The sequence below is a fragment of the Aspergillus fijiensis genome (assembly GCF_003184825.1).
Source record: "Aspergillus fijiensis CBS 313.89 unplaced genomic scaffold BO72scaffold_35, whole genome shotgun sequence".
Classification (NCBI taxonomy): Eukaryota; Fungi; Ascomycota; class Eurotiomycetes; order Eurotiales; family Aspergillaceae; genus Aspergillus; species Aspergillus fijiensis.
The window spans coordinates 180,923-196,548 of NW_024469011.1; the positions used below are offsets into that span (position 1 = coordinate 180,923).

Here is a 15,626-nt window from a genome sequence, read left to right on the forward strand (position 1 = left end):
TCCCGAGTCTCTTGCCTATTCGGGCAGAGCACACATCTCAGGCTCAGCTCAGCTCAGCTCCCTCCCCGCCGTAAGCATCCGGTCCACCACTGCATCCGGGCCATCGTTCACTACGGAGTAATGAGTAGATGAATCTGACATACTGGACAGAATAGGTAGTCTACCCGAACAACCTGGCCCTAATTTATCCTGGAGATAGAGAATAACCACGACACATGAGAAAGAAATGTAACCTGGTACTCCGGAGATGTAAGGTGCAGTAACCTACAGACTACAGTACTTCGGGCAAATGACCGTCACAGGTTTCCCGCGAGCAGCCGGCCCGCCGGTCCGGGGACAAGGACCAGGACCAGGATAAGGGCAAGGGCAAGGGCAAGGATAAGGAAGCAGGGGAACCGTTGGACTACTAGCCAAGTTAGCTGTACGGGTACGGGGCCGGGCGGACTGGAGGACATCATGCCATAAGTTAGTTACGCATTCTCATCTCTCCGCGGCTTGACCGCCCCGATGCCACACCCCGGCGGACACCCACCTTTCCCTCCTGGCTAGTAAGCTTGCTACGACTTGGTAGAGACTGAGATGAGGTATCTTTTCTTGTTTTCCACTCACTTTGTGCGATTGTAGAGTTTTTTTTTTCGCGATTGATATTGTGGTTGAGTCTGGTTGCTCGTTTTCTCTTTTCTTGCCAAAACGGGATGGATGGGTATGATCTCTTACCACTGGCACAGTCAACTCAGGTAGGGCTCTAATTGTGTAGGGCAGCAGCATTCATTTATACCTCATGAGGTGGGATGCATCATTTCGGTGATATGCTCCAGCTCCAGCTCAAGCTGGGGTCAATGACATCAATGATCAGTGTGACATCTCGGATAGCGCATACTACTCCACAGATATAACCAGACCAAAAACCGACCTCCCTCCTCGACAACAGTCTAGGGCTCGGAAGGGCTTAGTCCCGAAAGGCATAATTCTCTTTTATAGCCAGCGGAGCGAACCATCCTCTAATTTCCCAAAAGCTCCAACTTATTCTACAGGCATACAAGGTAGCCGAAAACCAGAAGTCTTGAAAACAACACAACAACAATACAGACGAAGACCCAGCAGAAAGAGATAGATAGGTGCACAAGGGGTCAAACCACAAATACAAAGGTAGACAGGTCGGGCCGGGAAACAAGAACGAGAACGAGAGGGGAGAGAGAGGACAAGACACCTATGAGTATGTCGGGGAAAAAGTAGAGTGAAAAAAGTAAAAAAGCCACATGGGTTTTCTCATACACAGCATTCCTCAAAAAATATTAAAGAAAACAGAAGACCAATTGCTAGCTCCATCCGGACGATTTCCTGTGACATCTCTCTCGTCTTTCCCGAACGACCCTCTTGAGCTCTCCTCTCTCGATTTCCGCTCTTCCTTTCCGTCCCTGCCCTGTCTTTGTACACGTACAGTTGTCCTTTTATCGAACCCATTTGCAAAGAACCCATTCCCACGTTACTGGGAATGGATCAAGATAAAAGACAATCGCTCCATTGTGGAAGTGTCAAATATTTACCGGTACCAGTACTCAGGCTTGACGTAGTCGGCGAAGGTCTTGGGCTCCTCATGGGGAGGGTGGCCGTGGTGGTCGTGGCCGTGGTGGTCGTCTGGCCGCGAGGGACATTCGTTAGCAAGTGTGCCCAACCGATGATGTAATGCCACGATAACTTACGGGCGTGGGGGTCCTCCTCAGGACCAACGTAGTTCAGCTTGACGACGTTGCCGCACTCGCCGCAGCGCTCGATAGGGCGGTCACGGGAGACCTAGCCGGTCAGTATCCGAGCAAGGTTCAATGATGAGTCGGGATTCAGCAGAAACTTACGGTGAGCCAGTTAACCTGGTGAGAGTCGGCGGGGAAACCAGTGCAACCAGCGTACTGCTCATCACCGGCACCGTTGACGATGATGGGGTTCTCAAGAGTTCCTGCAGTTCACTTATGTCAGGAACCCGAAACGATTATCGATTACATCCACAGCCGGCAACACGTCCGGTGGACATAAATCCCGCGGCCAGAAATTCGACGTACCCTTGCGGGAGGCATCCAGAGGTCTCATGTCGAAGATGTCGATGCCCTGCATCTTTCCGGTAAGTTCGAGACGCTCGAGACCGGTGGCATGCTCGATGTCGGTGGGAATGGTACCAGGCTTGGCACCAGGGGGGACAAGGTCTTCCTCGGTCTTGATCTCTGTGGGACAGGAAAAGCGCACAATTAGCATCAGATCCGGGGAAACATCATACGATCCGTAAAATCCGAATGCCTGCAGCGCGGAAGCTCGACAGTTGCCCTCACCCCCTCAATTGCACCTGCCGCTCGCGGAAGAAGCCCAGGGAAGATGGTGCAAGTGAAGCAGGCTCGAACAATTGACGTCTGCGCGACGATGAGGATGTGCGGGTACCTACCCTCGAAAGACAGGATCTTGCCCTCCTTGCTGACCTGCCACTTCTTGGCCTGGTCGACTAGAGGTGAAGAGCCAATGTCAGTGCATGTACCAATACCGAGAATGCATTAGGAGATAGAATTGACCGATGTCGACGCCATTGGAGCACACAGACACAGGTCGATGGTCTCTGGGGTGGGCTAAAAAGGCGGTCTTGGTCTGACTCTGAGGGTCACGTACAGCGGGTGACAGAGGAGGAGAAGGGGCGAGCAGCAATGGCCCGGGTGGGAGTGCGCCTGGCGAGGGCGAAGGCTGTGCGTTGAAGGAACATTGTCCTGGTGGATAGTGATGCAATGACGGCAGACAAGGCGAGACGTTTGGAGGAGAGGGAGTTTGGAGGTTGAGGTGAGTTTGAAGCCGCTTCGGCCCGTGGTCGTATGGTCTTAGTCAGCCGTGTGGGATGATTGGTTGCGGAGCTACAACGGCCGGCTGCAGAAGCCATTTGAGCAGATGAGCTTCATCGGGACATGGACTCAGGGCTTAGGGCTACATGGCTTGCGCGGAGGGTCTCTTTGCGTCAACGTAGGGCCTAGCCTCACTGCCTGACGAATATGGCCGCTGCCACGAGACGAGCCACTGCTTTAGTGAGCATTAGCGCCTGCAAAGTGAGACCGGCGCAGGGCCCCTCATTCTGCAGCAGAATCGACTTATCATACACTATCAATCAATCTACTCCGTACCGTACATTAGACCCCCCTCTGGTGTCAGACCACGCCATGAACCTCACAACCGGTTCCTACGTACCCGCACATCGAGGAATAACGTGACAAATGAACGCATTATTTGAGACATTAGACAGAGTAATGGGACGTTGTAAGATTATATTCAAATGACAGTCATTGAAGTTGCGTCGCTTTCTCGCGACAAGCGGCTGGTGTGAAGCCATTGCCAACCTTCCCTGCGATGATACGCCACCGATCGTTCTCGTATTCTTGAAGGGCACGTTGCAGTCTTTGGACCTGTTTTGATTTGTCTTAGCCCACCACTTCGCATACGCAGAGGTATATCCTTGCATAAGAAGAGACCTACCATTTCATCGCTCCAGGTGACGTCCTTCGCTTTCAACTTGGTGCAGTATCGAACCTGTAAGGTACCACTCGTCCGGCCTGGGAAGAAGTCCGCAATTTGCTTCCAAGTGAGGTTTTTGTTTTCTTTTAATTCCACTAACAGAGCATCTTCCTCCGGTGTGAACTTTAGTTTGGGGCCTCGAGGCCGGGGAGCCGGTTCAGGCATCCCGGGCTGGCCTACAACACTCGGAGGACCCGACGGCATAGGCGAGGCTTCCACATTCATACCATGGCGCCCAGGGGTCCGCAGCGCCGCATGGGGCGGGAGGCGATGGTGGTGGTGGTGTTGCGGCAGCCCAACTGACTCTGCGTGCCCAAAGCCGTGCCCTGGCATCGGAGGCTGTTGGGACGGTGCCCCGTGGACAGAGAAGAGCATCTCCGGCGAGTGACCATGCTCGGCCGGCCCGTCTGCGGGAAGGACCGATAATTGAGGTCTAAGACCATGGTCTGTTTCATCTCCTTCTGTCTCTGAATGAGGCCGTTTCTTGCCACGGTGGAGTGGAGGGATTTCGAAGCTGGGTGGAGGATACTGGACGGGAAGTTGCCGTGGGAGCATCGGCGTATGGCCAAGGACAACGGTCTGTGGCATATCATGCACTGATGGCTGAGGGGTCGCCGTTGGAAGGACGGTCGCGCTTGCATGATGCTGTGAGAATGCTGCGCTGCTGTGAGAATGCGGTTGCGAGAAGGGGGGTTCGGCCTGTTTGTGATGGTGGAGGTGCGGCTGTGGCGTGTGATAAACAAGCGTGCTTTCCTGTTGCTCGGGCTTGCAGGTGGCATGTTGAGAGTACTCAATCGCATAGTCACGATACGGATCCGCCAGAGTAGCGGACATACATCTGCGCCGCTAGAGCTTGAAAGCCCTGGCAGGCTGCTCAACGCGGCTTAGAAAATGGTAAGAGGTGAGTTCGAGGGAGTCGGTCCCAGTAGATGAGGCCTTTCGCTGATAGGACGGAGTTTGGATTCGAGAATAAACCAGTGATAAAAAGAGCTTGATCCAAAGTTGACAGTGGGTTGAGCATCAGCCAATATCTCTCGTCATCTAAAGTCTCGCAAGCTGAGATCGCAGTCTCGTCACAACAGAATCGCGTTGTTCAAAGCAATTTTCCAGTACTAGTCGAGGTTAGGGAAAGGCTGAATAAACGGACTGACGTGACCGAAGCGCCAAGTCAAAGAACTTGTTCATCCCACGGGAAATGGATGGAAATAAAGAGGCCTCATCGAAAGCAACCGAACGCATTTGAAGGGAAAAGCGGGACACTTGAAGGCGACGCACGGTCTGGCCAACATGAGGAGAAAGAACCAAACCAGTGGCAGGGTAAACATGATGGATATATAAGCCATAACGCACTCACCTAGATCAAGAAAACGTTGAAGACCAAGTTTTTCGGAAATTGCCAGTAACCCTGCATCCGTCTGCTGCACCTCAAATTTGGTTCCGACTCAACCGAATCTACAGAGTCAAGCCACAGGCCTCTATAATGGGAAGCAAACGGTCAAGACGGCCAAGATGTAAAACCGTCAAGCCCCGTCACTGGAGATGCAGAAACAGATGGGGAAGAGACAAGTGGAGGCGATGCCGGGAAACTTCTTCCAGCTGCATGTAAAAGTCCCGTGCAGTGACTCGACTTATTCTAGGATATATAGGCCAGTTCAGCCAGAATGGGCGGTAGTTGTAAGGTTCTGGAAAGGGAAAAAAAGTAATAAATAAGAGGGTACTGGGGGATTTTCGACGAGACACGGAGATACTCCATACAGCCCGAATACAGGATGGTGCAGGTGGGCTGGGGAGAAAAAACCCCCATTTGACGGACGGATCGGCATTCCAGTCAAGCTTAGTTTGCAGAGGGGCCCAGTGTGAACAACGGCCATAGCTAGCAGAGCCAGCGATGTCGAAGGATGAGGCTACGATTTGCCTTCCGCCGGCCCGTCTGGTGGTTGCCAAGGCATGCCAGACAGTCGTGGAGAAGGAAATTAGAGTCAACTGCCGGGAGATACTGTACAAGTATGAAACACTAAAATAGACAAAGAGTCTAAGAGGTTTCCTGGATGGGTTATCGGCGCCCAGCTTGCTTCTGGCGGCGTTTGGACATCATTCTGGATGATTGATCAGCTAGAAGCGGGGAGATCCAAGCCCAATCCATACGTAGGCCTAACATAATCTTAAGTTAACTTATTGGATACGAACGTGGGTTGAGTGACCTCTGGGCTCTGTGGATTCGGGTTAAGGGAGTCAAACCTGTTGCTGGTGTGCTCCTAACTCGCTCAGGGAATTTGCCCCCTGTCAGAACAAGGCCCATCGTAGGTCGTCGCAGCAACTCCACTCAGTGAAACGCCAATAGCGGAGGAGGAATGAGAGCAGTCGTCGTGCGAGACATCCACCTGAACAGGGTGAGTTGAACCACTAGCGGGAGAAGGGCTAGTTTGTTGTTTAGTGGGCCATCATCATGACTAGGCAGGTGAGTTCCGGCCGAGCCTTCTCATGAGTGATGGTGGAGTCTTAGAGAGTATATAATCCCGAAAAAGGCTTTGGGGGGGCCCTTTTGGGGGCAGGTGGCGCGGGAACTCAACCACCGCCTAACCCACATCCACTCGATAGATAGATAGGTTGATAGATAGATAGGTTGAGAAGGATACAGCAACCTTCGGGATATGGTCTGCAAGCATCGTGCCGCCCGCACAAAAAAAAAGTGGCTGGTTAGCTTCGAGGTCCAACCGTTCGTCCACGTCTATTTTCCCCTTTTTCTGTTCCTCTGACTGGTCTCTCACGGGGGAATCTTTCGCTCTGGGTCCTTGCGCCGGGAGGTCACTAGACCGGGTGACCATGATAAAACCATCTTTCCCTTGGCTTTTGCTACTCCGTACTGAGTACACAGTGACCCCATCAACAATGGAAAGGCCGGACTGACCCTTTTCGTGAGAGCGTCTGTCAACCTTATTTGCTCGTGTCTATTAGATTACCCTGGCGGACGAGCCCCGACAACGGTCGGAGGCCGAGAGCTTAGCGCGTGGGTGTCATGATTGTCTATGCCCGCGAGTGGGTGTGGGCGCACGAGGGGGGGGAGGGAATGGAGGCCTAGAGCTGATAGCCACCGATGATTTGTTGCGGGCGGTTTTAAGCCCGCTCTATTGCCTACTTAGTCAATGAGCATGGCTGTCATGAATCATGTCCACGGGTAGAGCAACGGAGCTTATACACAACACGTAAGACCCCTCCAGAGCCTGGCGTTGAAGTAGCCTTAACTGGGCGTAGGCTCCGGACTCCGGGCTGGTCTCGGAGTTGGACTTGGTGGGACCTGTGCCCATTGCATCTTGCAGGCGTGCAGGCTTGCGGCACAAGGCAAGCTATTCCGACAGGCGTGTTTTGACTTTATTCCCACCCCCGGAGGGCTTGAGCTCTTGAAGCAGTGGTGAAACAGAACGCAATGATTAGATTTTATCGAACCACTGAAGGGAGATTGAGAAGGAGCGGAGGAGCTTGGTTTCAAACGTAAACCAGACCAGTGCTGTCCATTATTCTTTAGAACTAAAGATAGCACGAAGTTCACGAACGGTGATGACTCGGACGTGAGCGGGAATACGGGCAACGGGCAGTAGTTTTGAAGCCAAAAACTAGGGGCAGGCACTGTTTGAGAGCTAGCTGGAGCCGCTGTTGCTGAAGAAGGAGAGAAAAGAAAAGCAAGAAGGACTGATTCAAATCAGAATCAAAAGAATGTGGGTTTTCGGGGCACTTTTTCCACTCTGCTGTGGTGGGCACAGCAGGGCAACAACAAGATGAAGGAGTAGAAAAAGAAAAAGGTCCACGGTGGGAGAAAAAAAAATATACTGTACTGTAGTTACATCAGAAAAGGCAGGAAGGAAAGCAGCTGAGGCAGAACAATCAGGCAAACAATCAAACACAATCCACAATCGGCTCTGTACCAACAAACAATAATTAAATAGTAACAATAACAATAACCATAACAATAATCAACAAGCTACGAGTCAAATTGAAACAAGCAACATACAATCAAATTCTTCTCCGGTCCTTCGAGGTTCGTTCGTTCCGGTTCGTGTCAGCCATCCAGTAGAGGTTTGCTGATCAACCCACACTGGTGCAACCAGTCAATCCACCTTAAATTCATTTCTGCAATCTGCATGGCCTCACTGAGTTAAGCAACTACCACGACAAACCTACTTAAGTGGACTCACACATGGTCCCGATATTAAAAAAACGGATCATTCTCCGATGATGATTGACGGTAAGTTTCCAGCCCACACCCACATGGTCGATCCCCTAGGACCAAAACACCGTTAGTGTAATAGCACTTTGGCACTTTGGGACTTTAGCATTACACATGGCCAAGATCCAGTTCTTCAAGATCAACCAATGATCGTCGGATTCAATTAGCATCTAAGACACCAGGTAGGCTACATACAAATATGGTACAGCAATACAAGTGAAACCCCCTGATTGAATCACCATCACCCCCCCCCCCCCCCTTCATTTTCGATCCCAGATGCCAACCAATAATCGCTGTAACAACACATGAGGGGAAATAATTTTTTTGCTGGAATGAAGACAAATCGGAAAAGAGAAGGATTAAGGAGAAGGGGGAAAGAAAAAAAAAGGAAGAAAAGGAAAATCAAGGCTAGCTACAAAGACAAGAATATGGAAACCCATGAGAAGAGGAACGTGACATGAAATCATCCAACGCCGCCGAAAGTCATCAATCACGCAAAGTTATCCGAACGATCAACCCAGATATCTTCCAGCTCAGCGAAGTTCTGGAAGTGAAGTGGGCGATGCTGGTCGTCGTAGAATTTCAGCGGCGTGTCGATCTTGACATACACTGGCCGCTTCTCCACACTACCGAAGGAGCTTCCCATGAAGCTATAGTTCCAGACATTATCCTCCGGAACAAGGAAGTACCCACGGATCTTGTCACTGAGCAGAAGCTGGCACTTCTCGCCCATGCTAGTCGAGAACCCCTGGGGTTGGTCCGACGTCATATCCCGGTTCTCAGCACCCCACTTGTAGCCCTGAGGAGTGAGTCCCCACGCGGCAAGCGAAACCGAACCAGGGGTGAAAGAAACAGTCATCGTGACCGTCTTCTTGTCCCAGGAAGAATGGGCGTTCATCAAGCGAGCGTGCTGCGTCACATCCGCGGCCGTCATATAGTGTGGCTCGTTTCCGGAAATAGTATGGATCACACCAAGAGGTTCGAGGTTGTTCAAGTAGTCATGCTGGGGTAGTTGCTGGGGCAATTGAACCTCACGCGTGTTACCAACCTGAGGAACCATGACGATCGTGCGAATCTCCTTGACTTGATCGTTGTCGGGTGGCGAGCTACCGTAAAGGAAACCGGCAACTTGCACACGCAGATCAGCAATGGTGATGAATCGCTTGAGGACGTTCTTAGGCATGATGTAGGTGTAACCCTCATCCCTAACCTCGTCAGAAGAGATGTAGATGTTGTTCGACCTAGTCCGCAAGTTGGAGGTCGCGATAGCACGGGTACGCCACTCAGTCTTCGAAGCAAAGGATTGCTGTTCGTACTGCGACGTGGTGGTGACAATGATGTCCTCACCCCGAACGTTCTGCGTCTTCGTCGTAACAGCGGTAAGCTGCTTCTGCTCCTCCTGCTGCTTCTCGATCTCGGCGGCTTGCTGGCGCTGGAGCGAGGGTGCACTGATCTCCATACCCAAGATAATGTCACGAACTTCACTGCTCGTCAAGCTCTGAACATTGACATTGTTCTTCTTGCCATAGTCATTGAGGATGAGATCGCGGAGCTGCACTTCAACCTTCATCCAGTCCTCGTCGGACAACGTGGGCCAGATGTGATGCTCTTGGGTGATGACACTCTTATCAGGTCTGAGAATGATCTTGGCCTTATCGATGTTCACGTGGAGAGCGCGCAGGATCAGAATTAGACGAGAGAAGGCAATGTAAGGGGAAATCGACTTCAGCCATTCATCATACAGGTTGAACAGAACCATCTGGGGCTCAGTCGCCCGAAGAATCATATCAGCGAGCTTCTCGACCTTCATCGCAGCCTGGAAAGGCAACTGCAGTTCCGAAGCACGGATAGAGATGTTGGGGAAGTCCAGCAAATGCACCTCCAAAGGATCCAGAAGACCCTTACGAGTGACGATAAGCTGCTTAGGCTGCTCTTCAACAGGCAGAGACCGGATGAGCGCTGCAACTTCTTCGGCCGTCTTCCACTTCGCCAATTGACCGAGACGCTTCTGACCCGCCCAAACGCTGGTGTGGATAATCTTCAAGAACAGTTGTCCAGTGCGAGGGTTGAAAATGAAGATAGCACCGTTGATAGGCTTCGTCGTAAGGTTACCTTCGAAGGTCTTGTGAATTGTCACACGGTAGACGTTGGTATCGTCGATGAAAAGCTGGATTTGTGGACTGAAGAGCTCAGAGTAGTTCTGGGAATTGAGGAACTCCTGGTTGCTTTCCGAAGCATACAGCTGCAGACCCTTCCGGATACGCTCTCGCAACACGTACAAGGCCGGGTTGGCCTTCATGACCTTCGCCATGGCTTGTTGGATCAGAGTCTTCAAACCAGGGAAGTACTGCCCATAAGCGGAGTAGAGGTTGTATGCGAGATCGATGGCGATCATCAAACCAGTTGCGGAGGGATAGATACTCATGCTGTCAGTAGTGTAGTCCAGGTACTTGGCACGGACGTATCTCTCAATATCGTGAGAGTCGTAGTCACCGTATCTGAGCTGGACATCAAGCCAGAATTTGTTGGTAGTAGTCGGCTCATACACGTCCTTGGTATCGAACAGCAGGGAAGGACGGGTGACATTCCACTTGTTCGTTGCGAAAAGCAGGATATCCGCACAAGAACTGTTCATCTTGTAGGACTTACGAGGGTGAATAGTCTCCTTCTGCACAGTCTCAATACCGAGCTGTTCAAGCTCCTGGTCGAAAACTTGACACAGATCCATAACAACAGACTCATGGATTTTCTGCCACAAGTGCGCACGGAAGATCTGGATCAAAGAGATCTTGAGTGTAGGGATCTTTCCGTGCAGGAAAATACCCGTAAGATCTAGTTGCACCTGGAAACCCACGTACACATTGGCACGGTTGATGGTCGGAGACCACCACAGAGTGAACCGACGGTTAGGAATTTGATTCAAACCAGATCTTTGGGCATTCGTGAGCTTCTTAAACTTCATCGATTCCTCGAAGCCACTGGCGCGTTCCCAGAACAGACCCTCCCAAGAGGGGAAAGCCGTAGCCTTAAAGAGCGTGTGCTCCAAAATCGTCTCGACACCACCCAGCGCTTGGATGACGTCGGTACGGTAGGCGTTGAGGTTCCACAGTTTACCATCGTGACGCTGGCTGGTCCACCAGAACGGATTGCTCTTCATCAACTGGTACTGCTTGAACTCCGCACGGAGACGGAAGCCCTTGTCGAAACTGAGGGTGCTGCGGTCCTTCTGGAACAGGGTGTTGATACGGGGCAGACCGCGGTCCCAGCTGTCCTCCAAGTCCTCCAACGTCAAGCGGCGGTTCTGCTGCTGCGCCTCCTGGCGCTTTTGAGAGTATTCCATCCACACCCGCTGGGAGTCGATGAACTCGGCCTCCCAAGGGATGATGTACCGGAAGATGTTGGGGATCAGCGTCTCCTCGTCGTGAGACATACCCGCGCGGAAGTGGGTGATGCCGGTGTCCGTCTGCTTGGACCAACGCTTGTCACTGGCGGGGATGAGGATGTGCGAGCCCGAAATCATACCCAGACCTCCAAGTTCCTTCGGGGTATAGAACACGGCGGGAGGGAAACGCGAAGGCATCTTGGAGTTCAATCCGATCTTGACACGAGTCTGAATCTTGGTTTCACACTTCACGATCGTATCCAAAAGGTTGACAGTGGACACCGCAGCTTCACGGTAGTAGGTGAAGAGGGCGATCAAGGCGGTGTTCCACTTGTTGGCGATCTTGGTGAAGGTCGTTGATCCAGACGACATCAGAATCTGCCGAATGCGGTTGTTGAACTTCTGGATGTCCTCCTCCGTCACCTGCAGGAAAGCATGCGCAGTGCGCTCCTTAGTCGAGTTGTCGACCAGGGACCACACGCTATCCTTCACCGAAAACTCCTCGTTCTGGTTGCGGCACTTCGGGAGGATGCGAACCTCGAACCCGCTCATGGAGAACAAGAGGTTAGGGTTGTCCTTGCTGTATACACTGGCGAAAGTATCATCCCATTCGATGGTGGTGATCGACCGGGGCAGGCGGTTCTTCAGATCCCAGAAAACGGCACGACCCAGGTTGACATCGTGTCGCATCAAACGCATCCGGCAGTCGCGTGGCCAGCACTTCTTGTTCTTGTAACCGATTACGTTCTCGAAGTTGGGATCTGGATTCTCAGTCAAGAAACGTTGAATCAGATCTCTAGACTCGTCCGCAGAGAATCTAAGGAAGACCCAAATCTTGTCCACATAGCGAGTATAAAGACGGATGGGGTGTCTGGTTTCAGTTGCACGGTCTCTGAATTGCAGGAAGTCGTTAGGGCTCTGAGGAGGGCCAGCCATTTCACTACCTCTCTGCAGGCCAAGGAGCAGCAAATCAATCATCAAACCATAGTACTGGAACACGAAGCCAGAGAACTGTAGACCCCGAATCAGTCCGTAGCTGTTGGTGTGATTCATGTCCTTGTAACTAAGCTGGACGTTGTTCTTGGAGGTAATGTAGTCGGCCAAGTTGTGGTCCATGATCAAACGCAGCATTCTGTTCAACAGAGTAAGATCCATCTTCTCATAGACCTTAGAAAGCTCAGTCTCGATCATGACGTTCGTCTCACCGTCCTCGGTCTCCCAAACATTGGACAAGTTGTTGATTCCTTGCGCCCACTTGTATGTAAGCAGCGGAGGAACTTCCGAGTCCGAAGGCTTGATCCAAGCAGGGAAGAGATGGCGCTGCTCCGCTTGGTACCATAGATACTGGTCAAGGTAGGCGTCGGTGATCTTCTCAATAGGTTCAACATCATACACGGGGTTGATGTGGCTGTAGTTGTCGTTCATATCAATACCAACTTCCTTGAACGCTCTCTGGGTCAGGAGGAAGCGCTTGATACGGGCCAAGGTCGTTCCGGGAGAGTCGTAAGCCTGCTCAATGAGAGCGAGTTCCTCACGCTGACTCTGGTTAAGTCGGCCCTTGACAGAGTAGGCCTCACGCAGACGCTCAAGAGCAAGAATCAAGATCTTGGTGTCGTGCTTGTAAGAGACACTAGGGAACGGGATCGGCGAAAACTTGCGGGACTCGAGCCAGTGCACCATGGTCGTGTAAATGGCCACAGCCTCTTCGGATGACACGTAAGGACCATCCTTGAGGTAATTGTGCTGTCGCTCCTGCTCTGCCTTGAGCCACAAACGTGTAAGTCGTCCAAGGTTCTTCTTTGCAACCGTCTTGTCGACCGTAGCACCCCGACGGATACGTTCACGGTTATAATGAGCGACAGAAATCCACCAATCAGCCTTGCTCTTAACGTACCGCAGAATGATATTCTCGATAGGAGCTGGGAGACCGGGGACCTTCCAAGGGATGTTACTCTTCCAGCATCGCCATGCTTCCGAGAGATGCTGCAGGACCGTGTTGACCTTGTTTTGCTTAATGCCTTCCGGCATCATGTCCATAAGGTCAGCCATGACGGAAGCACGAAGCTCAAGGTCGAAGTGAGATTCCACACGCTGCTTGGTGACTGTCTTGGCAACACCCTTACTGTGGCGACCCTCGAATTGACGAGACAGCAAGTTTCCGAGCCATCTCTCAAGCAAAGGAATGATACCACGCATGAAGAAGAGCCAAACACGCCACGCCGGAGCCCAGAAACCACATCCAGGACCCTTACCCACGGGTCCGGAGTTGAACCGATAATAGATAAGGTGTTTCAAGTCTTTGCAGGAACGGATCTGGTGCATCAGCTTGTACTTGTAACGGTACATACCAGTCAGCTGTCCGACGTGGTTGAAGGCGTAAAGGATACCATCAGCCAACTGGAAGGCATCGATGTTGCCCAGGCGGTATTGTACTTGCGCATCGACAATCAGTTTGGTGAGGCGGAGGATTTCTCTCATCAGGTGGAAAGCGTTTCCGAAACGTGACTTCTTTCGCTCCTTGGTCGTCAGGGTCTTGACAGGCTTGAGGTTGAAGTTATAGTCGAGGTGAAGGTAGGTCAGGTTTTTGCGGTGAATCAAGAGGTTGAGCATGTTGAAACCCTGGCGACAAACCTGCAGACCAGCCTCAACCCAGTCGATGGTAGTCTGCTGGAAAAACTTCGTAGACTTCAAGGTTTTGAGCAGATCCTGCTTGTTTTGGGCCTTGGGCCTCTTCTTGTGCAGCTCATTGAGCACATAGGTTTTGAGAAGCTTCTGGTAAGACACGCGGACTTTGACGGGTTGGCCCTGTGGGCAGTGTTCCAGATACCACTGTTTCACCAAAGGAACGTCTTGTGCGCGCACCATCTTGCCAGAGCGCTTGTTGAAGGGGTGAGGAGCCCACCACAGGGCAATAGCGGAGGCCGTGTCTGGAGTGTATAGTTCATCATCGCCGAAGAAAGGCTCGAAATCGCCAGGGAGTTCGAAGTCGTCCTCATCGCCGTCTCCGAAAATCTCATCTTCGTGGCTGACGGTGATGTTCTTGGGGGCGACGGACCGGGATGAAATGGGGTTGATTACGGGGTCGAAGTAGAAAGCAGGGAGGTTGGGGTCTTCGGTCCGGACGTAGACGATCTGTGGATGAGAGTACCAAGAGAGCTTAACACTTCTTGGCAGGGTGTTGTACAGGTAGGGGTATGCGACGCGGTATTCCGTTCGGATGGGCGCGCGGAAGATGATTCGGTCAATGGCGTTGAATTCGCTGAAGTCTTCATCGTTGGGATCGATATCTTTGTAAAGTGGTTCGAAGCGAGGGCCACCGGGGATAGCGACGTTCAGCGCCTTGGCGGTGAAGAAACTGTTCAAGTCGAACATGTGGAAGTAATTCTGGTCGACGACGTCACTCAAGAGCTGATGACTGAGTCGGTAAAGGGTGGCCATCTGTGGAAGAGTTAAGTTCCAGCTCTTATAGCTCGGTCCATTGACATGAGGCGTATCCAGCAGAGGCCGGTGGTCATAGAACCACTCATAGACAGCTGCATCTTCGGACTCATCCAGTTCCATCTGGATGGGTTCCAACGGTTCCACATCTTCGATGTTCTCCGACCACGACAAGGGGGGTTCCTCGTCATCGAATGGAGGGAAGCGCATTCTCTTGAAGTGTCTCCGGTCACTCTTCTCCCTCCGCATACACACCCACATGGTCGCCCATTGGGCGTGGAACACAGGCTCGATGACGCGGGGGGTCTCGTTCACCAGGGTCAGGCAGCCATTGACGTGATACAGCACCTTGACCTCCCTGGCAGACTCCCAGGGCATGGGCATGTTCTCCAGCAGCTTCAAGACGGCATGGGGCATGAACTTGAGCGCACCCAGATAGCTACGCTTCTCGTTGCTGAACTTCTTTTGCGATACGTCGCCGATGTCTCTCACGATCTTCCGCAGATGCTCCGGGGGCATATCGGCCTTCTGGGTTTCGACGAATCCGCCCTTCCGTTTCTCGCCAAAGCGGTTCCGTTGCGTCCGCAGCCATTCGTTCTTCTTCTGGGCGAACTTTGCGACAGTCGGATCGGCCGGCGGTTGATATCCTGGCGGTGGCGGAGCCAGAGGCATCGAGGGCGGCGCCGACGCACCCCAGCCGGGAGGCGGGGGAGGAGGCAGAGACGCCATGATGAATAGGGGGGGGATATGGTTGAAGGTATGTCCCCTCTCTTTCCTAATCCGACGTTGATTGATGCTCGTACACGAGTCGCGTCAATGATCACGTCGAGAGGTGGAAAAGGTCCTGGGATTATCGCGTGTTCATCGGTTCAAATGATGAATGTAAGTCGTGATTGCGTGAGTATCAAACGCGTTAAGAGAAAAAAAAAGGCAATGATGATAATGGGTAGTCAACCCCGGAAAATAAGATAGAACCGCGCCTAGACGATCCCCTTCTCGCCACGGGTGATAGCAAAGCTCCTCACTTCTGGCACCTGGCCTTAGATG

At 52.2% G+C, this 15,626-nt stretch overlaps 3 protein-coding genes across 3 annotated transcripts; all 3 read right to left on the reverse strand.

Annotated features, from left to right (window-relative positions):
- Positions 1 to 1,543: 1,543 nt before the first annotated feature.
- Positions 1,544 to 2,740, reverse strand: cox5b (cytochrome c oxidase subunit IV; the record flags this gene model as incomplete). Its single annotated transcript, XM_040941450.1, has 6 exons — positions 1,544 to 1,638; positions 1,704 to 1,794; positions 1,854 to 1,954; positions 2,058 to 2,216; positions 2,432 to 2,488; positions 2,650 to 2,740. 6 exons carry the CDS (start codon positions 2,738 to 2,740, stop codon positions 1,544 to 1,546), a joined length of 594 nt encoding a protein of 197 aa, XP_040799654.1.
- A 565-nt stretch (positions 2,741 to 3,305) lies between these two features.
- Positions 3,306 to 4,371, reverse strand: BO72DRAFT_382012 (MYB DNA-binding domain protein; the record flags this gene model as incomplete). Its single annotated transcript, XM_040941452.1, has 2 exons — positions 3,306 to 3,428; positions 3,499 to 4,371. 2 exons carry the CDS (start codon positions 4,369 to 4,371, stop codon positions 3,306 to 3,308), a joined length of 996 nt encoding a protein of 331 aa, XP_040799655.1.
- A 3,660-nt stretch (positions 4,372 to 8,031) lies between these two features.
- Positions 8,032 to 15,609, reverse strand: prp8 (U4/U6-U5 snRNP complex subunit PRP8). Its single transcript, XM_040945067.1, has one exon. It carries the CDS (start codon positions 15,306 to 15,308, stop codon positions 8,250 to 8,252), a length of 7,059 nt encoding a protein of 2,352 aa, XP_040799656.1. The 5' UTR covers positions 15,309 to 15,609; the 3' UTR covers positions 8,032 to 8,249.
- Between the last annotated feature and the right edge of the window lie 17 nt (positions 15,610 to 15,626).

Bases quoted from the DNA above. Each gene is read 5' to 3' on its own strand.
- prp8 (XM_040945067.1), bottom strand. From the start codon at position 15,308: ATGGCGTCTCTGCCTCCTCCCCCGCCTCCCGGCTGGGGTGCGTCGGCG.